The following is a 27,442-nucleotide window of genomic DNA, read 5'->3' as shown; positions in this document are numbered from 1 at the left end:
CACACATACTGCAAGAAGGTAGCAAAAGCTTATCCATATACTAAACATAGTCTGTGTGATACACAATCCACATGGCTTAGAGTTCATTGTTTGTATTATCTTGTTTGTACTGCATTGCTTTCAAATGATTACGAGGGCATTTTTATAGAAGGAATAAGGTTACAGTAAACGGAACTGGTCATTTTCATATAAGGAATAGGGTTGTCATCTGTTGCTCCATTTGCTGTATATATTATCCTGTTTGTACCACCTCAATTTTAAAATGTTTGTTAACTGGTTGCTGCATTGTTTATGGTCTAGCTTACACTGTTTTCTTTGCTCCATTGTTCATTTTAACTTTGTAATCTGCTTTGAGTCTCAGCAATAAAAGGCAGGCTATAAATATAGTAAATAAACACCACCACCACCCAGCTGGACTAAAACTTTGGCCCCAGTTGTACTCAGGAGAGCAAGAGGAAACTACAGAAATACAGGCCTCTCCTTTCATCTGGTTTATATTTTGTCTCCCTCCACCACACCCTGAGGAAAATCACAGCAGAAATTGGAAGTTGCAAAGTGGTGGCAATCCCTTGGAAGACACTTCACAAAACTGCTCAGCTTTAGCTGTGAGATTACCCTCTTTTGATTCTCCTTAAAAACATTGGGGGGGGGAGAAATCCTATGAAATATTTTTTGACTAAGTGAAATAAAGACTTGCCCTAAATGTAAAGTATGGACTGTTTAAAGTAGGACAATCTGCCACATTAGATAATGATATTGCCTATGTATACTGTAGATATATTCAACATATTTTGAAGGATATGTTTTTTGCTTAAATGAGAATAATTTTGTCCATGGCCCTCTTCACACTGCTTACCTGCTGCCGGAACGTTGCAAAATATTGTGCAAAACCCGCGGAAGATAGCGTCTTCTTGCGAAAGTTTTGCACAATGTCACGCAAAACTCTCGCGAGAAGACACTATCTTCCGCGGTTTTTGCATGATATTTGATAACATACTCATTAAAGTGTTTGCAATGTTATAACGATTAATTTAATATCCAAATAACCTAGCAGTCAGATTGACTGAGGCTATTTATATCCAAATAATACACTTTCTTGTGTTTCTTTTGCCTCTCAGATGGCAAAAATTAAGATACGTATGCTAAGGTGGCATAGGATGCAGAGGTTTTTAGTTTACTCTCTAGTACTGGATTTTTTTGTAATACTAGATTTGTAGAAAAGTAAGGTGTTTATGCTTTTAAATTCCTTAAATATGCCCAAAGTACAATTTTACATGCAAAGTTATGAATGATGCATTTTATGTTTTATGCATTTTATGTTGTTAAAGCAGTAAAATAAATGTAAGTTTCATAGGAAACTATTGCAAATATTTCAATTTTTCTCCAAATGTCTGTGCCCCCCCCCCCCACACACACACGCATGCATGCACACACACAAAATCCCTAGAGTTTTCATGGCTTCAGACTTCTGGAAAGTTTACATCTCTAGTCAAGGTTCACCAGGATCCATGCAAGTTCATTTCCCAATCCACCATTGATTTCAGTGGACTTAGACTGGAGTAACTCTGCTTAAGATTTCACTGCAAATCACCTTAGAAATTTCCAAACTCACTTTAGAATGCACTAAATACTAAAACTTTCTAACTTATGTCTCCTTAGCCCATACTACTTCCTAGAAAGAGTTAAGTCTTGAAGATAAATAAAAGGCCTACTGACCTCACTGGCTAGAGCTTAGATGGGGGTAGATGTTGCATTTGGCAGCTGAATCTTAGTATGGGTGGTAAGTCTCCCTTCATAGTGGAAGACTGCCTGGCTGAGCCTCCTGTTCCTTGCCACTGTTGAACAAGCAGGGGGGAAATTAAGGGGGCTGCTTGGCATTGCACCAATGCTCAATATCACTTCAAGTTTTTCCCTGGAACTCAGTCTTGGGTGAATCTAGAGCATCACCTTGGCATGATGTCCAGTTGTCCACCAGAAGTGGAATGTCAGTGTGACATCAAGAAGATTGTCCCTGCCCCAAAACTCTCCCAGTTGGTTGCCAATATTGGCTGGCATCCCTAGCTTAATAATATTTACCTAGTTATATTAATTTGAGCAGAACAACTTTCAAGTAAATATACCTAAGACTGCATCCTGATACTCCTTTAATTATCTTAGTTTGGAACTTGAAAAATGAGCACTAAAAATCTGAGGTCTCAGCTGATTATTCTCTGCTCACCCTCCACTCTCATTAGGGAAGCTGCAAATCACTGAAGTGTCAGAGGCCTGTCAAAGCTGACCAAATTCCAGCATGTCTCAGTCTTTCAGTTGTATCAAAATTGTTTAGTCTGACCAGGATGACTTTGGGGTAGGTTGCTCTATGATTGGCTGTCAGGGCACAACACCTCTTGAAGGGCATAATTAAGTGGGGTTTCTATCTAACAGTTATTATGAGTATGGCAGCACAGGCAAGTAAGTAAGGATAAGGAAGGGAAGAGTTATTTCTTTGTCTGCTTGTGGATTGACTTGCCAGAAAATTGGTTTGCTTAAGCCTGCTGTATTTTTATGGTACAATCTGCAATTTTGGTGTAACATTGCTGTAATTACATCTTAACAGACTATGTTGACCCAGTTATTGTTTATTTTTAATGGAGATATTTATTTTCTGCCTTTCCTCATGGTGGTTTACAAATCAAATTTAACATATAAATAAAATGAAATCCCAAATATCTCCCTCCATCCTAAAAGATAATTGCAGTCTATAGCCCATTAAATGGCTGCACAGCACCATCTAAACATTTCTGGAGATGGTACCCCCCACCTCCTCATGGATTTCATTCCACAGAGTGGGAGTTACAGTAGAAAAGGCAAAGGCACTAGTGGATACAAGGCAGGGTACCCTAAGTGTGTGTGCAAGAACCATCTAGTAGGCGCAACTAGAAAACTGGGACATATGGGAAGAAACAGTCCTTCAGATATGTGGAACCAAATCCATAAAGGGCTTTAAAGGTCACAACTAGCACCTTGAATTGACCTCAGAAACAAATTGGCAACTATTGTAGCAGTTTTAAAATAGACATGTTCCTATCAGCTAGCTATTGACAATAATCAGGTTGCCACATTCTGAAAACTGAAGTTTATGTGTTGCCTTCAAAGGTAGCCTGACATAAAGCCCATTATAGGAACAGGGCAGAGCAGCCCAGTACAGATATACCCCAACCTATGTATTTCTCTTCTGTTTATAATTTTTATCAGATTAAATGCTGTAACTATATAGATAACTTAAAGTACTGCTACTTTGGTCTGGTTTGCACAGAGGTTCCTTTGAAACATGCAGGGCTTCTGTTAGACTCTCAGCCAGGGAGCACTTGTGAGAATATCCGGCTCCATATGGCTGCTATACACAGAGGCAATGCAACCTTTTTTAAAAAGCCTGCTGTCATCACAAGAATCCTGATAACTTTCTGTACAAGGCTGTCAAGAAAGACCACCTTTTCTCACAAATGGCACAAGTTATGAAGCTGTGGCCCTTCACATTCACACAGCATTTGTGAAATGGTCACTGTAAATATGAGTAAATCATGTTTATACTGATTAGAAAATAAATAATTCTGTAAGAAGTGTGATGATATTTGTGTTCAGGGGTCATTTCGTAGAAAAAGAGCTGGAGGAACTCATTAGCATAACTAATTAGCATACCTTATTAGCATATGCCACGCCACTTGACATCACCGGAAGTGTCATTAGCATGACTGAATTGCATATGCCACACCCCTGACATCACCTATCCTGGCTGTTTTGGACCCAATCCTGGCCATTCAGGGCCGAAATTGGGCCCAAAGTGGCAAAAAGGGGCTGAAAAGGGGCCCAAAATGGTCAGGGTCAGGCCACTTCGGCCCCAATCCAGGCTGAAACAGGCTCAAAATGGATGAGAGTCCAGTGGGCAGGGCCACCTGACATGTGACCTCTTTGGGGAACTGCCGGAACTGCATTTCTGTGCATTCCCCCTCGAAATGAGCCCTGTTTGTGTTAAAAAAGACAGAACAGCCCTTGCACATTCAGTTCACATGTTCCTGCATTTTAAATTAAATACTTTTGTAGAGCTAACAGGGCTATCCTAGTTATACTCTTCTAAACCCATTGACTTCCGTGGACTAATAAGGATGTAACTCTGCTTAGCATTTCTTTCTTTCTTTCTTTCTTTCTTTCTTTCTTTCTTTCTTTCTTTCTTTCTTTCTTTCTTTCTTTCTTTCTTTCTTTCTTTCTTTCTTTCATGTAAAGCCCATCTTCCCAATGGTGACCTAGATCAGCTTACACCATCCTCCTCTGTTTTATCCTAACAGCAACCCCATGAGATAGGTTAGGAGTTAGACATTTGCTATTTAGATGGTCAAATCTTTGTTGAAACAATGGTTGTGTTGGATGAGAGCTCTTCCAGGTCCTACAGAATTTGTACTGCATGATACCTATGCATTGAATGATATCTGCAGATGATACTGGATTCCTTCAGCTCTAATCAAACTGTCGAACAACTCTTGCTCTCAGACCAGCATAACGGGCAAATGAGAAGCTATCAATAACACTTACCAAATGTCACTATACATAGAAGAGCTTCATTTACTGCAGCACTCTCAATATTTGAATAATGTTTTCCTGTTTTATTCAGATGCTTAGTGGATCATGGCATTATGGTGAAAAGGCCAAGTGGAGATTAAATAAATGGGGATTACAGATCTGTGGGAGCCATTTTTTAGGATGTTCTCGGTCTTCTTCAGTATTTTGCACTGGATTCATCCTCTGACAATGTCTGGTGAAAATAGTATAGCTATTGTACAATGCCCTTCTGATAGATAATTTGCCTGGTTGCTTCATCTCTTTGTTTTAGGTATACCATTGACCTTTTTATTTATTTTTGTTTTAACTGAAACTTATTTATGAATATTTAAGAATATTTTAGGTCTTTATTGTTTGCTTGTTTTATTAATTCCTTCAATTACCCATCTTTATACTGTAAAGTATACCATATTTTACCTTTGTCTTTTTTAATAGGAAGATGATTAGTAAGTTTTATAAATAATATTACTGCAGTGTGAAGCATCTAAACCCAGTATTTATGGAATACATTAATTCATTATCTGCTCTATTACACTTTGGGGATCTGAATGGGATTCCCAAAAACAGAGTTGAATACCTTAGGGAGTATGATATCTGAAGTGAATTGTTCTTTAAAAGGCTTTTATTTTCCTGATAAACTTCTGTAGAAAACCACTGAGGTATGTTTAGTAGAACAAATTAACTGATATAAAGTCATCTGCATGTGTGCATACCAAACTAGAGAGAATTTTTTAAAATCCCGCTTCAAGAACTGGAGACAGAATTGTTATTGTTTCTAGGCAGCCATTAAAAAATATTAGATGGGGCGGTTCTGCCACTGAAGCAGATATCACTGGCTAGCTTTTTTGTTTTGCTTTTTGGCTATGACAGTTGGAGACATACTTTAATTAGCAGACATTAATTCTTTCTGCTGGTGTATAATTAGGAGGCAGCTTAGAGCCTTGGACTACTTAACTAATTCATTTATTTTACTTTCAGTGCAATCCTAAGCAGAGTTACTACAATCTAAGCCCATTGATTTCAGTGGACTTAGATTGGAGTAACTATTTTTAGGATTGCACTGTTTGTGTCTCAGCCACAAGCAATCCACTATAACATCCAGCTGAGAGGAGAAGAGATGGAATACTAATATATTTGATGCTTTTTTACTATTAATTAAATGCCTTTTGCTACTTGTTTAAAATAAACATATATTTCTTAAAGAAAGCACATTAAAGATTTCCAGTATATCCAATGAAATGTAATGATATTGTATACTCATTAAAAAATTGTCAGATAATTGTGCCAAGGTCCATGAGTCACAATCTGTTATGTAGTTGGCTTCTTTGTGCTCATTTTATGGTTACTTGTGAGTGTTCTTATAAATGAGCAACTTAATTTAAACAGATATACGTTAGTCAGATTTCAGTCTATTTGGGATTATATGTCCATATCATTATCATCAGTATATCTAATACTTAACATGGCTAAATCAGTGGTTACTTAAACCTAGAAACTGGAACCATAAGACAAAACAGATCTTTATACAAACCTAAAAATTGCCCCCCAAGAGTTGCAGAAAAGTTTAAAATTTATTAAAAAAAACATTGGCGATTAAAATGGCTGAAAACAATCAAAGCAACGTGTTTGTTTGTTTGTTTGTTAGTTTGACTTATACCCCGTCATCCCCACAAGTGGGCTCAGGGTGGCTTGCAACAGAAAATATACAATTAAAACATCATAGAAATATAAAACCAATTTGACAGCTAAAATCCAGGCACCTCTAACAATACCAAGCTGCTGTAAAACTACTATAAAAGCACAGGTGCGGCCATAATAGAGGCCCAGGGCATGGCAGTCAGAGAAGGGGACAGTTATCTGGCTCTTAGCCAAAGGCCCGGCGGAACATCTCTATGTTGTAGGTCCTGTGGAACTGTAACAGGTCTCACAAGGCCCAGATATCCATCAGGAGTGTGTTCCATCAGGCCTGAGTGAGGGCAGAAAAGGCCCTGGCCCTAGTTGAGGCCAGCTGAATGTCCCACAGGTAGGGGACCACCAACAGCTACTTATCCGCAGAGCCCAAGGCCCTGCGGGGGACATAATAGGAGAGGCGGTCCTGTAGGTATGAAGGTCCCACTCTGTGAAGGGCTTTAAACGCTAAAACCAGCACCTTGAACTGGATCCAGAACTCAACTGGAAGCCAGTGCAGCTGGCACAGCACAGGATGGATATGCGCCCTAAACTGCATTCCAGTGATGACGTGTACTGCTGCATGCTGAACCAGTTGTTACTTCCAGGTCAAACCCAAAGGCAGTCTAGCATGGAGCAAGTTACAGTAGTCCATCCTGGAGGTGACCCTTGCATGAATTACTGAAGCCAGGTCCTGGGAGGAAAGATAGGGTGCCAATTGCTTGACCTGTCAGAGATGAAAAAATGGAGATCTAATAACAGCTGTGACCTGGAGCTCCATAGAAAACATGGCATCCAGGAACATGCCCAAGCTGTTCACCATCGATGAAGGCTGTAACTGCATAAAAAATGAATGCTTTCAGTGGCTGCTGCTAGGCAGCCACAACAGTATTGCCAACCTTAAAGCTTTGGTTTCTGTCGATAGCAGGCAGGGGGAAGAGGCAGGGATCTTTCCAGGGCTGTTTTGGACTTTGAGGGAGGACTCATTGGGACCAGGCCCGGCAGCAACCATGGACCAACTGCTACCATGTGACTTGCATGACTCACTTAGGTCCAGGCTCCTTGCTACTGTTCAACAGCAGCTGCCCCGTGAAAGCCAGTATGGTGTAATGGTTAGGGTTTCAAACTAGGATCTTGGAGAGCTACCTTTGAATCACTACTTTGCTGTGGAAGCTCACTGGGTGACCTTGGACCAGGGAAAGGAAGGAGGAAATAGTACAGGAGAGGAAATGAGATGTCCCCTGCCCGCCCCCAGTTCTTGCAGGTCCTCCACTTATTTAATCTAATTTTCATGTCCTTTGCTCTGTCTATACAGTTGAATAAAATCTGTGCTCAATCTGGTAACACAATAAATGGCCTTTTTTCAAACCATATTTGATGCATGTCACCTTATAGTTACACATTTTCTGTTATGAAGTAGGAAGACCTATATATTATAAGAAATTAAGTACATAATAATAGCCATGCTGAATCAAACTAGTGGGACATTTAGTCAGTATTCTGTTTCCAAACTGGCCAGCAAGGTGCCACAGAGAAGCTCACAAGCAGGGCCAACGCAAGAATTCTCACCTATTGGCTACTCCCCAGCATCTGACAGTCAGAGGTATTTTGTCTCTGAACCCTGCAATCCCTTTAGGATATCATGACTAATAGCCATTGATAGACCTACCCTCCATAAATCTGTCCAGTCTCTTTTAAAATCTACATAAGTCAGTGGCTGTAATCAGATCTCATGGTCAGTGACTTCACAGAAACTACCCATTATGTGAAGTATTACTTCCTTTTGTCTGTCTTGAATCTACTGTTGATTAGTTTCTTAGGGTGACCAACTTCCAGTATTACGGAACAGGGAGGAAAGTTTCTCTGGTCTACTTTTTTTTTTAATGGGAAAGGAGCAGAATGCAACTGAGAGTTGCATTGCAATAGACCTGGCACTGCAGCAGAGCAGTCATTGTATACAGATGGTTGCAATTGTGAGGAAATGTTTTTTGTTTGTTTGCTACCTGAGATCTTTTAACTGGAGATAAAATATGGATTTTTTTAAAAATTTCTTATTCAGTTGTAGGTTTATCAAGAAGCACTCTTAGGACAGATTACTCTCAGACTTTTAAAGCTTTACAAAAGAATTCTGCACAGAATTTTGCTGTGGCCCACTAACAGCCCTTCATGACATACAGCAGCTAGGTTCAGTTGAATGCTGCCCAGCACCAAGAGAGCACTCTCCTTTGGTCATACAGCCAATAAGTGGTTACATCATGCTCTATTTTGTAAATCAGTCAATTTGTAGATATGTCAGTTACCTTTTTTCTAAACTAAAAGCCCTGAATGTTTTAGTCTTGCTTTGTAAGGCAGATACTTCGACACTGATCATTTTACTTGCTGTTTTCTGCATTTCTCTCAGGTCTTCAGTATCACTTATTAGTTAAGCAAGCTATTGATAAGTATGTTCATTGCCTGATATCAACTCTTAAAAACAACCCTCCCCTCCCCATTGTACCTTATCAAGATACTTTTTTCTCTTGAGAGCTAATTCATTCATCACACAAGTACTAATATTGAACATGGAATCTTCCTCCACTGCAGGGTATTATATGGGAATGATACGACAATGTTGTCTATAGTGTTCAATTTAATGGCTTCTTTGCACATGTTTCTCACATCACTTGATGGTATAATTATAATGTAACGAATATCCATGTATGAGCTCATTCTTCTTTATAGAACAATTGCACACCTTCTCTTTATAGAAACCTTATTTAAATAAATAATATTTTCCAGAGTCTTAAGGCTACAGGTGTGGCTGAAAATCGAGGACAGAATAGACTGGGCTGGGAAGCCTTAAGGGCTTGGTTTCATACTTTTGCAACTTCCTGTAGTTGAATTACTTTTTAAACATGTACTCTTAGTCATCATGTTAAACAGAATTCTAGTACACGGGTGCAACATGTGTTGTTTTACACAGCTTTAGGTCCTCTATTGCAAAAACGCTATATCTATGTCTGACCTTCAAATATTTAAGTTCCTGGCCTGTATTATTTTTCTAACGATGAAAATGTTCTGAAGAACAACATTTGAGTTCAGTAGTACCTTAGAGCCACAACATTTTCTAGAGTATAATTGTCTGTGAGTCAAAGCTTGCTTCATCAGGGCTCTGAGATTCCTGGTTTATATTACATATTCCATACTCTCTGGTGTACACTTGTATGGGAATACATGTTTTTATTATGGCATGCACTGGTTCAAATAGAGGCCTTGGGCTCAGTGAATTTTGTGTTACAGATCCACATATGCATATGAACATATGTATCTTATTAGAAGAAATAAACACATGCTGTAAAGGTTGCAGACAGCTGTAGAAATGGGATGTTGTGTGTTTTGGCTTGATACTATACAGGCATTAGCCAATAAGCACCCATTAGTACACACATCTGTTGAATGAGCCTCCATCTCCCTTCTGAAAGGAGAGCAATCCAGTTTATCTTAAGACAAACTGCAAACCTGCAAAACCAGTTTGATCCGTGCCTGTATCAGGATGGGAAATTGTATATTAGTATTGCAGGCAAGAGTGGCACTGTCAAACTCCCCTCAACCTCCTTTTTGCAAATGCTGAGTTTTGTCTTCAGTTAAAAACTTACTTTGTCATGATTGTTTTGAAGGGTTAGATGCCGAAACTTCTTCAGATAAGTTAAATGGGGATTCTATCAGTACTATGATACTGATATTGTTATTGTTGATATTGTTTCCAGCCACACTTTATGAGTTCATGTCCAAAACATATTTTGGTAATACATAATGCTATTTTTCCTAATTTATATTATTTTTCTATTAATCAGATCTTCATGCATCTGCAGGCTGAAAACATGAGACTTATTTAAATGCCCAGGCAGCCTGATGTCTCACTGCTAACATGTTAGTAATTGTAGAAAAAATATTATTGCAAGCTGTTATATTCAATTTGCTCTATAATTGCATCATTCATCATGTATTCCTTAGACCTTTTTATCACTAAATGCAAATGTTTGACCAAAAATACAGAGTTTGATCTAAATCTTGTTCTTTGCCAGCATAAAGCACTACAGCCAGCAGTAGGGGCAAGATTTCTACCAGTTCCCACTCTCACTGCATACTGTTTTTCAGGATCCCCTTTCCCCTTGGAGTTGCAATTCAGAGTGCTCAGTTGGCTGCTGCAGGATAGGGAAGCTGCAAAATTCTGGTCTGTTAATGGAGCTTTACTAACAATACTTTGGTTCCAGCTCATGGTGATTTTTGGTATGCCTTGTATTCTAGTACAGATGAACAATCTTATTCTGCGTCTCTTAAAACTACTGGATGAACTTTTCATGTTTCCTGAAAACTCCTGATTATGTATAATTCCCCAATCTGGATTTTTAATTCATTTGTAACACCTGTTAGACAGTGTGGAAAACCTCACAGTCCAAAGGCTATATTGTCGTCTTTGGAGCACATTGAAAAGATGCTTTATAATAAAAAAGCATCTTCTGAAGAAACACATATTACAGGACTGGACTACTATGGGTAACTAATAAGACGAAAGGAAACTTTGGTTTATTTATCTGGTTTTCCTCAGAGATTAAATGCTTGAATTCACCCTGAAGTAGGGAAAAACAGCACAAACTCCACTACAAATGATATGCCCCAGGGTGAGGTGCAAATACATACTACAACTCCTTGAGGGCCCACAAATTGCTACCTTGAATAAAAACTGATTCCCATCTACACATTTAATGGTGATTTTGTTTTCTGAACACCTTTTTTTCCTAACAGTCCTGAAATGTGAGCTGTCTCTTTGATCAGCCTGATTAAATTGTAATTTGATCTTGTTTCTTAAGAATGTACTTTGTCTTACAGCAGCCTCATATGAAGAGATTGAATCTAGATATATATCCACACACAACCCATTTAACTTTGTGGCAGGAAGAGAGAAGGTTGAGCCCATAAAGATTTGGTAAATTTCCAGAAGTGGCATACAAGTCTGAGTTGATGCCCTCTTTTTGTAGCAGGTCTCCTGTATCTTGCAATTCTATGACAAAAAGAAATCCAGCAGATGAAGCTTTTCTAAAAGGGCAGATGCTTTGATATAGTTAATTTGTTGGATTTCTGCTTCCCATGCAGCTGTAAATGACAGTGGTACTCAGGATGTGACTCTGCGGAGCAAGACAGGAGTGGGAACCATGCAAGAAATGTCTCAGAAAAGGCGAGAAAAATTGCACTAGGAAGAGATCTTCATCCCTCCCTCTGTATCCCCACCCTTTCAGTTAAAAAAAAAAACCAGGAGGGAGGGAAGAAACAGAAGATTACATTACTGTTGCATGCAAGTAGTATACACTTTTATTACTGTTGTATTGATTTAACACGCAAAAGAGATCTTTGCTATTTCTGTCATAACACCTTTAAATATAAAATAGCATTGGTTTGTTTACTTTAGCTATGTGCTTAATCATCTGAGACTGGACTAAAGGTAGGACTTCCTAGAAGAGTTAGCTGTGTTTGCCACTGGACTGGGGCATGGTTTTCTTAAAGTTACAGTAATTTCAGTGTTAGTATATTAAACCTGATTCTTTTTTATAGCTTGCTGAAAGAAAAATTGCATCTATTGAACCAATTCATCATTGCTAATATCCCAGGAAGTAATCTTATTAAGCATTTTGGCTATTAAATATTACTTACGTTGAAAAGGTGATTGTTTATTTATTTGTAGTATTGCATTTTCATCTTCTGCTAATAATTCATTCTGACCCTTCTGAAAAGGATGTTGAGATCTTGATTTTGACCAGAAAGATGTGTGAATGTGTGAAAACTTGCTTGTTTTGTTTTTTTGTAAATTGTGTGTAGACATATAATTACTATTTCTCAGTATAACTGAGGATAGGTAGTTTGAAAACCATCATCTTTCATGCTTAAAGCAATTAAGATTAGAGGCTGATCGACTGTAGGAAATAAGGGACACTGCTGGTGAAACATCACAATTTTTGACATTGGGCTGGATCCAACCTTCCATTCATGTAAGAAGTTTACTGTTCACAGAAAGCATCATAAATTCCACCCATTGTTCATGGAAGGAACCCCAGAAACTGCACTGACATAGTAAGTAGCCTCCATGCCCAATTAATTCTTTCCCCTAGAACAGCAAAGCCAGTGCTAATGCAACAAAGCATAAGACATCTGTTACTGGAGCAGCAGGTGTGTGTTCTGCCTATTACACCTTAAGAGCCATTCAGACATCTGGAAATAGGTGATCTCGGAGTGTCCTATACACTATCATCAACATAACTGATTCTCAGTATGGCCTTGTGTGGATATTTAAATCCAGAGATTGGATCCATGAAAAGACAAGACATTTCATCTACAAACCTGAGAAAAAGCCCGGGTTCACCAAGAAATATGAAATCTAAAAAAAAAATTAAAAATACAAGCAGTACCTTTAAGAAAGATCTCAGAAGTCGTTGTGGGAGGTTATTAGGAAATTACAAAAATATCGCCAACCTTCAAACCATGGTTTCTATCAGTAAAAGGCAAAGAGGAATTAAGGCCCTTTTCTGGGCTGTCTTGGCCTACCAGTCCTCCCCCCGCTCCTCCTCTCTTCTGCTGTGGATGGATGACTCACTGGGGCAAGGCATCCATCAGGCAACTTGCTACCAAGAAATATTTGCGACTCACCTAGATGTAACAGTGGCTACTGGATAACTTGATACCACACAACTTGCCTGAGCCCAGTGGCAGCCACTACACAATTTGTGTGACTTGGCTGGGCACAGCAGTAACCACAACACAATTTGGCTAGATTTTTCCCAGAGAAAGGCTGCTTTGGTGGTGTAATTAGCCAGTGTGGTGGTGTAATTAGTGTTGGTCTAGCATCTGGAAGACCTCAGTTCAAATCCCCACTCTTCCATGAAAGCTTGCTGGGCAACCTTGGGCCAGTTACACCCTTTCTGCCTAACCTACCTCATAGAGTGGTTGTGAGGATAAAATGCAGAGGAGAAGATAATTATGCAAGTCACGTTGGGGAGAGAAAGGTGAAAGTCTAAATGTAGTAAAATAAAAAATAAATCTTCCGGGGGCTTGATTTGGGTGCCCCATCATCTAAATAAACCCAAGAAAGAGTCTTCTTGGTTGTGGCACCAAAATTGTGGGTGGAATTCCCTCCCCAGAGTGTGGAGTTGTCAGATCTCCTAAGCATGAAAGCAGGGGACTGGGGGTGGGACTGGGGGGCATGGTGTGGGGGACTTGATTTGGAGAGTTATTTTGTGTGTGTGCACACAGTGTCTGTGCACTCCGGAGCACTTCCGCATCGCACTGAGAATGACATCATTCCTGGCCCAAAGCGAAGTGAGGGGTTGCACCAGGGACCAATTAGGTGAAAATTAGCCCCCAGTCTAGAGTTTGGGGCCGATTTTTATCCAATCAGCCCCTGACATGACCCCGTGCTTCTGCATTGTGCCAGGAATGGCATCATTCTCAGAGTGATGCGGAAGCATTCTAGTGAGCATGGAAGCACACTCGGGGGGGGTGCCTCATTTCTATGCCTTTCCCCCTATTGGCCTGGTGAGAGGTGATGGGAGCAGAGGCTGGAAGCAGAGGATCCCCCACCTCCACCAGGGGAACAAGACCTACCAGAGAGTTTTGTCTGTCTCCCTATCATTACCTTCTACCATGACTGAAGGCCTTTTAACTTCATTTGACATTTACTTGTCTTTCTGTTATGACTATTGCTTATTATAACTTTGAAAGTTGGTTTTAATATTTTTAACTGTTCAATGCCTTGAGATCTTAAATTGTGTGAAAAGTGGCATAACTTTTAAAAATATATATAAATAAAATAAATAGCATATCAGTAGTCTTGTAATGGCTCAGATGCTTCAAATCTTTGCTGCTTTTAAAGGAAAGTGTTTATACAATCTTCAGTCTGGATAACTTGAAAAGTAAATGCTCTTTTAATACTTCCCAATATTTTCCTTTCACAGGTAGTATTTAGATGGTGGAAAATTTCTCTTCGAAGTGAATTTCGTGAAGCAAGACCCGGAGAACTCAGAGAATCCCACGATGACTTCTTGGATGACCCTTCTCTCCAAAGTAAGATATAGAAGCATAAGGCTTTTCCTCACTCTCGACTTATTTCTGATTTTCTTAGCAGTCTATCCATAAGTGTTGGAATCAGTTTGGAAATGGTTTTTCCGCATGTCTGCCCTCCCTTTGTATTTTTAAAGTTGTGGAGATGGTTATTTTCTTCCTCACATGCCCGTAATGATAAAAGATGACAGCCAGTAGTAACACAAGTAATTATCTTTCTTCCATCAAGAACATTTTTTTACTATTTTTGCTTTAATAAGTACCCATTATTGAGTGAGGGGGATTAATATCACCATGTAGATTTATACTTGGTTGTTTTGAAACTTACAATTTGAATGTGGTGAAAGTCTATAAAAACAATGTATTGTCGAAGGCTTTCACGGCCGGAGAACGATGGTTGTTGTGGGTTTTCCGGGCTGTATTGCCGTGGTCTTGGCATTGTAGTTCCTGACGTTTTGCCAGCAGCTGTGGCTGGCATCTTCAGAGGTGTAGCACCAAAAGACAGAGATCTCTGAGAGATACAGCCCGGAAAACCCACAACAACCATCTATAAAAACAATCTTTCTTAACTTTCCGTATTCATGCAAGTGTACATAATAATAATTACAGTGTGCTTATATACTACCCTTTTGGACAAATTAGTGCTCACTCAGAACTCTGAACAAAGTCAGTGTTATTATAATCCCGACAATACAGCTGGGGAGCTGGGGCTGAGAGGAGTGGTTTACCCAAGGCCACCTGCAAAGCTCATGGCATGGCAGTAGTGGGATTTGAACCAGCAGAGTGCTGATTTGCAGTCCAACTACTTTTTATACAGAATCTTCTTTCATGCTCTTATTTATTGATGCTGAAAATCCCTTATCTGAATTTAGGTTAAAAATCTGGTGAAGAATAATATTCTGAGTGGAAGATGTAGCACTCCCCAAATCATGTTGTGGGGTTTATATATTTTACATTACTATTTCAGACAAACTTTAAATGTGCCAAACTTTATTTTAGATGAAAAAAAGTTAAATTTTAGGTATAGAAAAAGCAAATATTTACATATAATGCATCAATATAAATTAAATGGAAAAGTCAACAAAAAGTTTTTTTGTTTATAGTATTAAACGAATTCCATTTAAATGTGCATTTAGAAAATGCATCCTTTTATACACAATACAATGTTCCTTAGCATAATTAGTACCACCACGATACAAGTGTGTATAACAGACCAGTAAATGAAGGTTTGGTGTGAATGGGAGAAATGGGAAATCTTGCTGCGAGAAAATAGTTGTGCTAGAGGACTCTTAACAGAATCATACCAGATGTGCTTTCTAACATAAGGGAGAACTGTAGGAATCCAGAAACAAACATTACATTAAAAACTTGTAAAAGCCTTCATTCTTTAATGCAACTTAAAAAAAGTGTATATATTTATACAGCCAGTGAGCCCCATTTAAAAATGCTTTCTGAAAACTAAAAATAAATATGGTTCAGAGATGGCACTATATTAGATGGGGGTTATATTGCACTTTAAAAGTATGTCATGAGCAATTTTATATACCCCATGTCTGTGCACGTTCACATACACAAACTAACTCTAGAAACAGGGAAAGAGGCCATTACACTAATTAGTAGATAATGGAAAATTGTTTTCTAAACAGGTGTTTGACTACATCAGATGTCACGAGCCAACATTAAGACAGCATGTGCACAAACCTATCTTGCATGTTGACCTCGCTCCTTCCCCCCTCCCTTCTTCACTGAGAATCCCAGTTACAAACTCCTTGCTGTATGAATGTAGGTGCATTGATTCAAAGATGTTGGTTTTGCCCACAGAATTTAGGATTCTAAGCCTCAATGAAACCCTTGTTTAGAATTGTTGTTTGTTTGTGGTAGGGAGCTAACTGTGGGTAACCTGCACCTGCATCTGTTTGTCACAGGTAATCAGAGTTATTTTCTAACTGTCTACATAGTGTAATAATTAGTGTGTTGTACTAAGATATGAGAGCCCCAGGATCAAATCTGCATTCTTCCATGGAAGCTCACTTGGTGACCTTGGGCTAGTTACTCTCTCTCAGGCTAAAATATTTCACAGGGTTATTGTGACAGTAAAGTGGAGGAGGGGAACAATATGGTGAGATGCTTTGGGTCTCCATTGTGGAGAAAACTAGGGTATAACTAATTAAATAAACAAAATGTGACCATCAGTATGAGGGGTAAAGTTGCACCCTATGCATATCCCAGATTAATGTTGGCTTCTCATGGCATCTGAATGAATCTTGTGGCGTCTGAATGAATATGTAAAATGGCTTTATTATTGATTGTGATCTTCCTAATTTATCACCTTAAAGTGTCCATAATATTGCTAGATTTTCTATTTCTATATCAGGAAGCAATGTTGACTTACAGGAATGGGTATACAAAGAGGTTGCCCTAATTGACAATTTTTTAATCAGTAAAACAAAATTTGCCCCATGGTATAAAACCATCAAAAAAGACCACATTAGAGTATGTTATCTGACTGATATCACAGTCTATAAGCTTAGGGTAGCATTTACATCATTACACTTCCAGTCTATGCCAACTGAGATGCAACTCAGGCGATTCCAAAAAAAACCCCATCAATCAGCATATATATATATGTGTGTGGAACCTTAATTGAGGACTTACCACACTATGTTTTAAACTGTCCCTTATACCAGGAACCAAGGGAAAAATTTCTCGTGAATATTTTATCTGGCATCCATCTTCTGTCTGACTTTGATAAACTAAATTTTATACTTTCAGATACAGACCCTTTTATTTCAAATAGGATAGCCCTCTTCCAATATAGGCAGATCAAAGACTTATATGATTCGGATCATTTAAAATCGTGATTTAAATGGAAAAATTTGGAATTGGAAGAATGTATACTACAAGAAGGCAAGAAAAAGATTTCTAAAGTTTATAAGATTTTGTTAAAATGGTATACAGAAGACGAAACTGTTAAAGTCCAGATGGTGAAGTGGGCTATAAACTGCAATAGAGACGTAACAATGGAGGCATGGGAATACTTACGGAAAAACACATTGAAGATATCGACTTGTACTAATATTAAAGAAAATGTTTACAAGATGATATATAGATGGTACTTAACGCCGAAGAAAATAGCATATGGGAACAATAAAATGTCAGATAAGTGCTGGAAATGTAAAAACCATAAAGGTTCATTTTATCATATGTGGTGGACCTGTGAGGTAGCAAAGCAGTTCTGGGGAGATATTATAGAAGCTATGACTGCAATTTTACAAATTCAAATAAATAAGAACCCAGAACTGCTGTTGTTGAATTTGAATTCAGAAGGGATTCCCAGGCAACATAGAACATTACTATTTTATATGACAACAGCGGCGAGAATCTTATACGATCAGAAGTGGAAGACAAAAGAAGTACCATCTATTGAAAAATGGATACAAAAATTGCTGTACATGGCAGAAATTGACAAAATGACAAGAAAGCTGAGAGAACAGAATCCAGAGGAATTCTTTAATGATTGGGGGAAACTAAAACAGTATTTGGAAAAGAAGTGGGACGTAAAGGGAGAATTGTAGGTGTTAGATAACTATTAATTTGGCAGAAGGGAAGAGAGGGGGAATCTTTACAGGAGGAGAAGAGATAAGTTAGAAATATATTGTAATTGTTAATTTGATATTAGATCTTTTATAGTTTAACATATAATATCTATTTTAGTAGTATATTAGGACAGATAAGAAAAGAAAAAGAGATATAAGTAGTAGATTTAGGCAGCGGGTTGGAAAACTGTTGGAAGTCTGAGATAAAGGGGGGAGGGGAAAGGGTGGGGGAATATGGAAATGAGGGTATTAATTAAAAAATTTGTAATATTAAACTTTACTCACCCAATAAAAATTTTTATAAAAAAAAAATAGGATAGCCCTCTGTGCCCTGGCTGCTAGGAAAATAAGGGCAAATGTGGTAACCAGGAGAGTAAACACCTGATATAGATTGTTGTTTTATAAGCTGCTAGAAACCATTCAGTTTTAATGTTGTTCCATGTTTACATTTTAGGTAAAATGCATTTTACAGTAATTTTATTTATATGCATGTAATTTTATCTGTATTCTTGTATTTTTTTGTTTTTTTATGAACGATTTTGGATTGTGAGGGCCTATGGCCACATACAATAAATTCGCACTCGTAGTTGCTATTTTGTTATTATGTATTTTATAGCTTTTGTTCAGGATCAGCAGTAGAGCACCTGGAGAGGCTCTCAGCTGGACCTGGAGACTTCCCAAACCCCCCCAACATACCCTCCCATTTGGGGACAGAGACAGTCACGGGCTCCCCACAGCATTGGGCAAGGCCTCTTCCAGCCCCAGTAGCAGGACTGGGAATGACACCAGCAGCCCGTGACAATGCAAGGCAGCCTGCCAGCCAGCCTCTACAATACCAATGCAGCCAACACAGGAGGCTCCCTTGGGAGCCAGGAAACTGTGCCGTGATGGCCCCATGGCTGGCGCCAGAAACCTTGATGCCAAGAGCGTCAGAGGCCCAACCCTCCTCCCTGCCATTGCAGAGGCCGAACTGGCCAGCTGGGACCAAGTGGGCACAAACATCCAATCAGCCCTCACCTGAGGCTCCTCCAGCCCCAGGCCAGCAGAGGTGTGGCCACAAAAAGCCACTCACACTGAGCATGCTGCATCCCCTGGCCATTGGGTTGGCTCAGACTCTGGGTGTGGGGATAGGTGAGGGTATAAAGTGAGGGGCCTCAAAATGGCTGAGGAGGAGATGCAGAGGTGTGACAGTCACAAGCCTGATTGAGAGTGAGCCAAGCAGCCACCCTCTGAGGGAGCATCTTGGGCCAAGGATGACTTAACCACAGCCCAACACTCCCAATCTGAGGGAGTGCCCTGGGAAAGTAGGGCAGCATAATGAAAGGCCAGAAGGCAGGCCCTGCCCATCCTGAGGGCTTACAGCTTTGTTTGTCAATTGATGACTAAAAAGGTAATGTAGCTGAAGCAAAATTCCCCTAGCTCTTCTTAATGATTTGATGACTGGTATTGGTTGCGGGGGCTGGGGGTAGCTCACAAGAATAACCACTGTGTTCTGTATAAATACCAGTTTTGTTGCATTTGCTTAATTTTGGGCTGTTGATGATCAATGAATGTGGAATGAAACCTGAATATTATCTTTCAAAGGGGGCAGTTTAAATTGTTTAAAACTCTCCATTCCTCTGTTTTGTTTATTTATGTTATTTATAGTCCACCTTTCTCACAGAGACTCAAAGCAGATCACATCCTGTAAGTCAATATAATCAATAAAATGAGGAGACACCTAATTAGCAATGTAATTAGGATTGCAGAACTCTGAAACCAGGGACAAGTATTAAACATGTCAAGTTAAATTACGTAAGTAGAACTATAATGCAGTGAGAACGAAATAAAAGCATACAGCAACTTACCATGCATATTAGTATATTCTGCAGTCCTGTTCCCTCTACTGAATCATTCTGTTACAGTGCAGCCCTATTTATTTTATAAAAATGTGTTCTGGAACAGTTCTGCTTAACATAGTTTGCAGAAAGCCAGAACTGTGGGAGACTTCCTGACCACTTCTGGCAGGTCATTCCATAGGGTGGGTGCCACTACAGAGAATGCCAGTACCTTGAGTTGAACCTGGTAACTAAAGGGCATCCAGTGAAGTAGCTGCAGAATGGACATAATATGCATGCACCACTCTGTGTTTTTAGCATTTCTAGGTTTTTATACAGTGATGCCTAATCTAATATCTTGACATTTCCGTTCTGGAAAGAACTGTTAGTATTTTTGTACTTCATCATTTAATGGGCATCAGTGGTGTCAAAATCAGTTTATTGTTCTACTTCTAGGTATAATAATTGGCAGCTACTTACATCATCTTTCAATGCTTCCTTGAAAGAGGCAGTTACATAATTGTGAGCAGGTGATATGTCACTGTGCAGGTTCAAAATATAGTATGCAAATGCGGCAAGAAGTTATGCTGGTGTGGGAAAAGAAATTCATGCATTTATAGTGCATTTATCTATATATTTTCCTGTATCATTTATCTCCTAATCTCAGTAGTGAGCCATAGGCAAGATTCACTTCAAGTCTTATCAGAAATTCATCAGAGATGAAGTTCAAAGAAACTGAACTTAATAGAATTAATCTACAGAGACTGACAGGACAAAGATTTTATTGGCAGTTTCATCAGGATCAGCAGTAGAGATGGGCACAAACCAAAATACGAACCAAAGTTCGTCACAAACCAGGCCAGTTCATGGTTCGCGATCCAGCAGTTCGTCAGAGCCCATTTCTGACAAACCACGAACTTTAGGGTGGTTCGTTTGGCTCGTTTTTTGGTTCATCACTGCAGACAGCCTGGTACCAATCAATCAGTTTCCTAGGCAACGGGGGTTGGGCTTTCTGCAGATCTTATGCTGACCCAGAAGTGACCTTCTGCTGGCCTGGAAGTGGTGATTTGCTGGCCCGGAAGTGACATTTTCATGAACCAGTTCGTGAACCAGGGCAGGTTTGTGAAAGTTCATGGTTCGTGAAACGTGACAAACCATGAACCGCCTGGTTCGGTTTTTTTCTGGTTTGTGCCCATCTCTAATCAGCAGCCAACAGGTTATTCCTACTTCAGGATTGACAGATGGCTGACTGGAGCTCAGAAAATGGACAGGCCCTAGGGACAGGCCCTAATTGACAAACATCAGGAGTTACTTGGAAGCAGCAGGCAATAGATAAGGCAGAGCGGAGGCTTGAGGCAAGTGTGAGTAACATGGTCTGGCAGCTGACCCAAGACTGTAGAGGCCCAGGAACCAATTCCAACATTAGGAGTATGGTTAATTTGGAAGACTTTTTCTGATGATACAGTCTCTACCAAGCCATACATTATTCCCATACTGACGTGGCAGACAGCAATGAAGCCAAGGTTCTGTGCCCAAAATTAAAAAGCTTGAATCAATGAGGATCTCTGCCACTATTCAAATATTTCCCATTTTAGCAAACATTGGCATTCAAGCACTGGCTGAAATTGAGAGACATTATTATAATTTAATTGGCAAACATGGTCCTGAAAGAATTAATTAATGTACTTGACTTCCAAGATGTACTTACTGAATGTACTTACAAAAGTTCTTTATAGATGAAGCTTGGATCCTGTCTTTGGAGCAGAAATTGGAGAACACTACATCAAAGCCATTTGATTAGTTTTATCACTGATCTTTAGAGCTATTAATATTTGCCTTGCAAGCCCATACTTGGTCTTAATTTTAGACCTGAAGTGTGTTAAAATTCTTGAAAACATTTGCAGATATGCTGCTATAAAATGCTTCTTATTTGTTCATTAGAGCAAAGAAATTAATTTTGTCAGCAAAACATGATGCAAGACTTGATGCAGAGAAATGTATAGAGTGTTGACTAAGATCTGGGACACCCAAGCTGGAATCCCCACTCTGGCATGGCCTTGAGCCGGTCACATAATCTCAACCTAACTGGATTGTTGTGATGATAAGATAGAGAAGATGTAAGCTACTGTGGGTGCCCATTGGAGAGAAAGGCGGGGTATAAATGAAGTAAATACATACATGCTTGCAGATTATAGCAGAAAGCTTATGAATCGAACATTATAAATAACTGGGAACTATGAAATGTTTTAGATGTTTGTTAATATACTATAAAATCATATGTAATAAAGAAGATAAGTCCATGTTAATGTTTATGCTTATTTTCAGGTTTCTGCAAACCAAATCCTGTTGCACTGTTTATTGGATATCCCATCTTGTGGATTGTATTGATTTACACTGTGTAATTCACCTTGAATCTGAGCAAGTCTGTTAATTATAGGATGTTTTGGAGCTCTTTCATTCATAGGGTAGCCATGGGTCGGATGTAACTTGATGGCACATAACACACACACATCAGTAAAAAAAAAAAAGTGGATTATGAGTGACACAAATAAATAGATAAATTTCATTTATTCAATTTTTTGTCCACTCTCCCCATGGCAGGCTCAGAGTGGAGTAACAACCAGGTTTAAAACATACATAAAACACATTAAAACATACATAAAACACATAAAATCATACAATGATAAAACTCGGTTCATACAATAAAACTCAAGATGGTGGTCCCCAAAATACACCCTGCCCCATTAACACTCAAGGGGCCGGGAGGTGGAGAGAGCAGTCAGCTCTAAATGTATTTATGTATTTGTAATGCAGTATTCTTTTAACTTTATTCTTTCTTTTTTGTAAGTGGGTAACTTGAATTGCTGCTATATGCCAATAAAGGCTAACGAACTTGAGAGCAGTCAATCTGATGGAAAGTTCGGAGGGGGTCACGATACTACCCACCCAGACAAGAGACTAGCTGGGAAGCACCCTACACCCCAGCCTCAACCATATGCCTGGCAGAATAACTCTTACAGGCCCAACGAAAGGATAATATGTCTGGTTGGGCCTGAGTTTCCACAGAGTGTTCCACCAGGTCGGTGCCAGGACCAAAAAGGCCCTGGCTCTGGTCAAGGCCAGGCAAGCCTCCCAGGGGTCGTGGATCACCAGCAGATTTTTTCCCAGCTAATCGAAGCACCCTTTGGGGCATATATGGTGAGAGTCGGTCCCATAGATATGCTGGTGCCAGTCCGCTAAGGGCCTTATATGTCCTTTGCCAGTTTATGCTGAGTTTCAGGGCATTGTCATACTATTTAATTTGATTTTGTATTTGATTCTGTCCACAAGTGTTGTGAAATACAGTAAGCATTTTGGTAACATTTGGCAACTGCATAGTTTGTTTTGTGCTTCAAGGACGAATCTATTGATCTAATTTTTTTTTACAGGTCTGTGCATACTCTACCAAAATTTAACTTCCATGCCAAGACAATCAATAAAAAACTGAATTTCATAATGTATATAAATGCTACAAATAAATACATGTGTCCCAGGAAATACTTATTTCATCTTCGTTCTTCTGTGCCTCCACACATGGAGACTGCGCAGGCGCAGGCCAGCCGCCGGAGAATTTTCTAGAGCTTCCATGGCTCCGAAGGGGCCGTTTGTTGCGCGCCTCAGCGACCGTCTTCCCGCCCAAACGGTCACGTGATCCTCCAGCGACCAACGGCCCCTTCCCTCAGTTCTCTTCTTGCCGCCGCTTGGAGAGAACGTGAGCTTCGTTGCTCTGTGCTTTTGTGCTTCGTGCTTTCTCTAACTGATTGCTTGGCTTTTGACTTCGGACTTCGTGACCTCGACTATTCTTTGGATCTCGCTTTGGACTTTGACGTGGACTCGGTAATTTGACTCGGACTGTTTTTTGACCCTCCTTTCGCGTGCCCCTGAAGATGGCCTCTACGGCTCTCTTCAAGCATTGCCTGCAATGCCACACTAAGATGGCCAAATCCGATGGCCATGATCTGTGCCTTTTTTGCTTGGGGGAGACCCACAATGTCTCGGCCTGTAGGATCTGCCAGGGTTTCACCAGCAAGGCCCGGCAGGATCGCAAGGCCCGGCTAAATTCCTCGCTGTGGCAGAAGGTCATGTCGGAGGGAACCCCGTTACGTCCGTCCAAGGCCGGCCCTAGCCCCTCTGCCGAACGGCAATCAAGAGCTGGCTCAGTGGCCTCCGCGAGGTCGGGGTCGAAACCGCGTCCCCCGAGTGCCTCGGCGTCGAGAGCGGCCTCTCCAGCGCAGGGACCGGTGCGGCCGCCCCGTAGCGCGTCATCCACCAGGTCGGATCCGAGACCGACATCGGAACCGAGGATCCTGGTACCGAGTCCCCGATCGGAACCGACGACCGGATCGATTCCGATAAAGTCTAAGAGGTCGAAGCCGAGGTCCCCTTCGAAGGCGAGGAGCGCGTCGGTTCCGAGATCTTCTTCGGAACCGGCAAAGAAGAAGAAGAAGACCAAACATCATCGGTCGCCGCATCCCGCTCCTCAGGAGGAGGTCATCGTGCTTCCTCACACGCCTTCCCCTCATCTGGGTTCCCCCGAACCAGAGGACATCTCCGTGCCGGCGCCGGATCCGATGGCCTTCGAGACGGTGCCCGCAGAGTTCTCGTCGGGACCGGAGCCGAGCCCACACCGTCGGAGCCGACCATCACCTGCCCTTCGGTCGCCGAGGCTGGAACCGAGCCCGTCTCCTCGTCGGAGCCGTCCATCTCCTGTCCGTCCGTCTCCAGTTCCTGCAGTCGGTCGTGAGCGGCGCCGTTCCGGGGACAGCATTCGATCGGCCCGATCCACTGCATCCCGGCATCGTCAAGCCTCCTATCTCCCCTCGCCATACCATTGCCAGTGGGAAGGGGCACCTGCTGGGTTCACCGAGTCGGAACCGGGGCCATCGACGTCGAGGCGGACGTGGTTCCCCCCTCCAGTCCAGGGTGAGGACTCCCAGCTCGGATCCGAGGAGGGAGAGGTTGAGAGCCTGGCCGGCTACCAGTCGGAATCCTGGTCTGAACCATCGCCGGCGGAGGATCTGGTGCCATCTGCGGGCTCCCCGTTTGAGGACCTCCGCATCTACGCCGACCAGATGGCTAGGATGGCCCAGGCCCTCGAGATGGATATCTCTTCGGCAGTCCCCCAGACCAAGGACAAGCTCCTCAAGCGGATCTACGGGGATAATCCGGCGTCCGTTGGCTTCCCCATGCTCGAGGGTATTGAGGAGATCGTGGAGAAGGTGTGGAAGGTGCCCTGTGATCAACCTCCAACATCTAAGAGGATTGAACAGCTCTACAAGATCAAGCAGGGCACCTGGCCGGCGTTGGTGAAGCACCTTCCTCCTTGGTCACGGAGGAATTCAACCCCCGACGGTCGGGTCACTCCTCGGTGCCTGCCGATAAAGAGGGCAAGAAGCTGGATGCCATGGGCAGGCGCCAGTACATTGTCTCTTCACTGGGTCTGAGGATCGCCAACTACCAGACCATCATGGCAGGGTACCAGCTGTACCTCTGGGAGAAGTTGGCGTCCTATACCCGGGACCTCCCACCTGAGCAGAAGGCTGTGGTGTCCCTGCTGCAAACAGAGGCTGTCCGGCTGTCTAAACAGCGAATGAATGCTGGGAGCCACGCTGCTGACACTGCTGCTAGAGGGATGGCTTCGGCGGTGGTCCTCAGGCGCCATTCCTGGTTGCGGTCGACCGCCCTGTCTCAGGAGGTGCGTTCCAGGGTGGAGAGCATGCCCTTTGAAGGGGACTCGCTGTTCTCCAAGTCCACCGACGAGACCCTGAAAAAGAAAAAGGAGGACAGACAGACGGCACGGTCCTTGGGTCTGGCTCCTTCGGACAAACCCGCCTCCAGGCCACGGTACGCTCCCCGGTCCGGCCCTTACCACTTCCAGGGCAGGTACCAGCAACAGCGGCCGGGTTTCCACCAGTATCCTGCCTACCAGCAACGGTCCTACCCTCCCACACAACAGCAGAGGAGGCGTAGGCCCTTCAAGCCTCGTCCGGCACAACAACCGGCCCAGCAGAGAGATCAGCAGGGCGCCGGGAGGCAGTACTGACGGGTCACGCCAGCCGTATCCCCGAACTTTTCGGACAGACTGAGTCCACTCCTCTCTGAGTGGGAGTCAATAACATCTGACTCATGGGTCTTAACCATTGTTGAACTGGGATACGGGCTGGAGTTCGTTGAGCTGCCTAGATGCAGTTCACCCCTGACAGCTGTCAATAACACTATGGCCGAGCTGGATGCGGAAATCGTGTCGCTCTTGGCCAAGGGTGCTGTGGAAGAATTGCCCTATGAGGACTCTGTAAAGGGATTCTTCTCTAGGTTCTTCTTGGTCCCCAAGAAGGATGGGGGCTTACGTCCCATTTTAGATCTGAGGGGCCTTAATGCCTTCCTCAAGGTGACCAAATTCAAAATGGTTACGTTGGCGACTGTGATCACCTTGCTGAAACAGGGGGATTGGTTTGCGGTTCTTGACTTAAAGGACGCATACTTTCACGTGGGGATACGGGAGGAGCACAGGAAATACCTGAGCTTTGTGTACCGGCAAAGGGTTTTCCGGTATAAGGTGCTCCCCTTTGGCCTGTCCACTGCCCCACGAGTGTTCACTAAATGTGTGGCCCCTGTGGTTTCCTTCCTACGGGAAGAAGGCTGTACCATCTTTCCGTACCTCGATGACTGGCTCATCGTGGCTGAATCGGAGTCTAGGCTGGTGCAGGACATTGGCTTGGTACTTAGCACTTGCCAACGCCTGGGGCTCCTGGTGAACTTGGAGAAATCCAAATTGGTGCCCAGCTGCAAAGTGTCCTACATTGGCGCACTGTTAGACTCTGTGGAGGGTAAGGCCCTGCTCCCCTTGGAGAGGGCCCGGTCCCTAAGGGGTCTAGTGTCCATGTTTAAAAGGAACCGGTTCCAGTCTGTGCGCACTATCCAGTGCTTACTAGGGCATATGGCAGCGGCCACCTCTGTGGTGCCCTTTGCTAGGCTGCGTATGCGTCCGCTCCAGAACTGGTTTGTGCGGAGTTACGATGCTCTGCTGCACCCTCCGTCCCTCAAATTCTCTGTCCCAAGGGTCATCCTCTCCTCCTTGGACTGGTGGCTGTCTGATGACAACTTGTTTAGAGGGACCCCCTTTGGGTATCAGCGCCATGACGTCACGGTTACCACTGATGCCTCTCTGTTGGGATGGGGGGCTTACTGTGGTGATGTGTCTGTGCAGGATGTCTGGTCTGAGAGGGAAAAGACCCTCCATATCAATGTACTTGAACTAAGGGCCATTCGTTTCGCACTTGTGTCTCTTACAGCACTGCTGAGAAATCGTCAGGTGTTGGTGCAGACGGACAACACGACTGCCATGTACTACGTGAATCAGCAGGGGGGCACAGTGTCCATGGCCCTGTGCCGGGAAGCCACGCTCACTTGGCAGTGGGCTATCAGGAACGGCGTGTCGCTCCGTGCTATACACGTGGCTGGGTCAGACAATGCCTGGGCAGATGCCCTCAGCAGGGTCCCTTTGCTGGACCACGAGTGGGAACTGAACGTAGAGTGCGTTGGGCCGATCTTCCAGATGTGAGGTCATCCAGTGATAGACGTGTTCGCCACTGCGGCGACCACCAAGGCCCACACGTTCTGTTCCAGGGCAGGGAGCGACCC

The 27,442-nt window shown here is 42.2% G+C and overlaps 1 protein-coding gene across 1 annotated transcript in view; it reads left to right on the top strand.

The window, feature by feature from the left end:
- FBXO36 (F-box protein 36) overlaps nucleotides 1-27,442 on the top strand; it is a 58,237-nt gene that overhangs the window by 9,075 nt on the left and 21,720 nt on the right. The window contains exon 2 of the mRNA XM_054984218.1: nucleotides 14,244-14,352. Within this exon, the coding sequence (XP_054840193.1) occupies nucleotides 14,244-14,352 (109 nt within the window). The remainder of the gene's footprint in view (nucleotides 1-14,243; nucleotides 14,353-27,442) is intronic.

The sequence above is a fragment of the Eublepharis macularius genome, chromosome 6 (assembly GCF_028583425.1).
Source record: "Eublepharis macularius isolate TG4126 chromosome 6, MPM_Emac_v1.0, whole genome shotgun sequence".
In the NCBI taxonomy this organism is placed as follows: Eukaryota; Metazoa; Chordata; class Lepidosauria; order Squamata; family Eublepharidae; genus Eublepharis; species Eublepharis macularius.
This window is presented reverse-complemented; position numbering and strand designations above follow the sequence as displayed.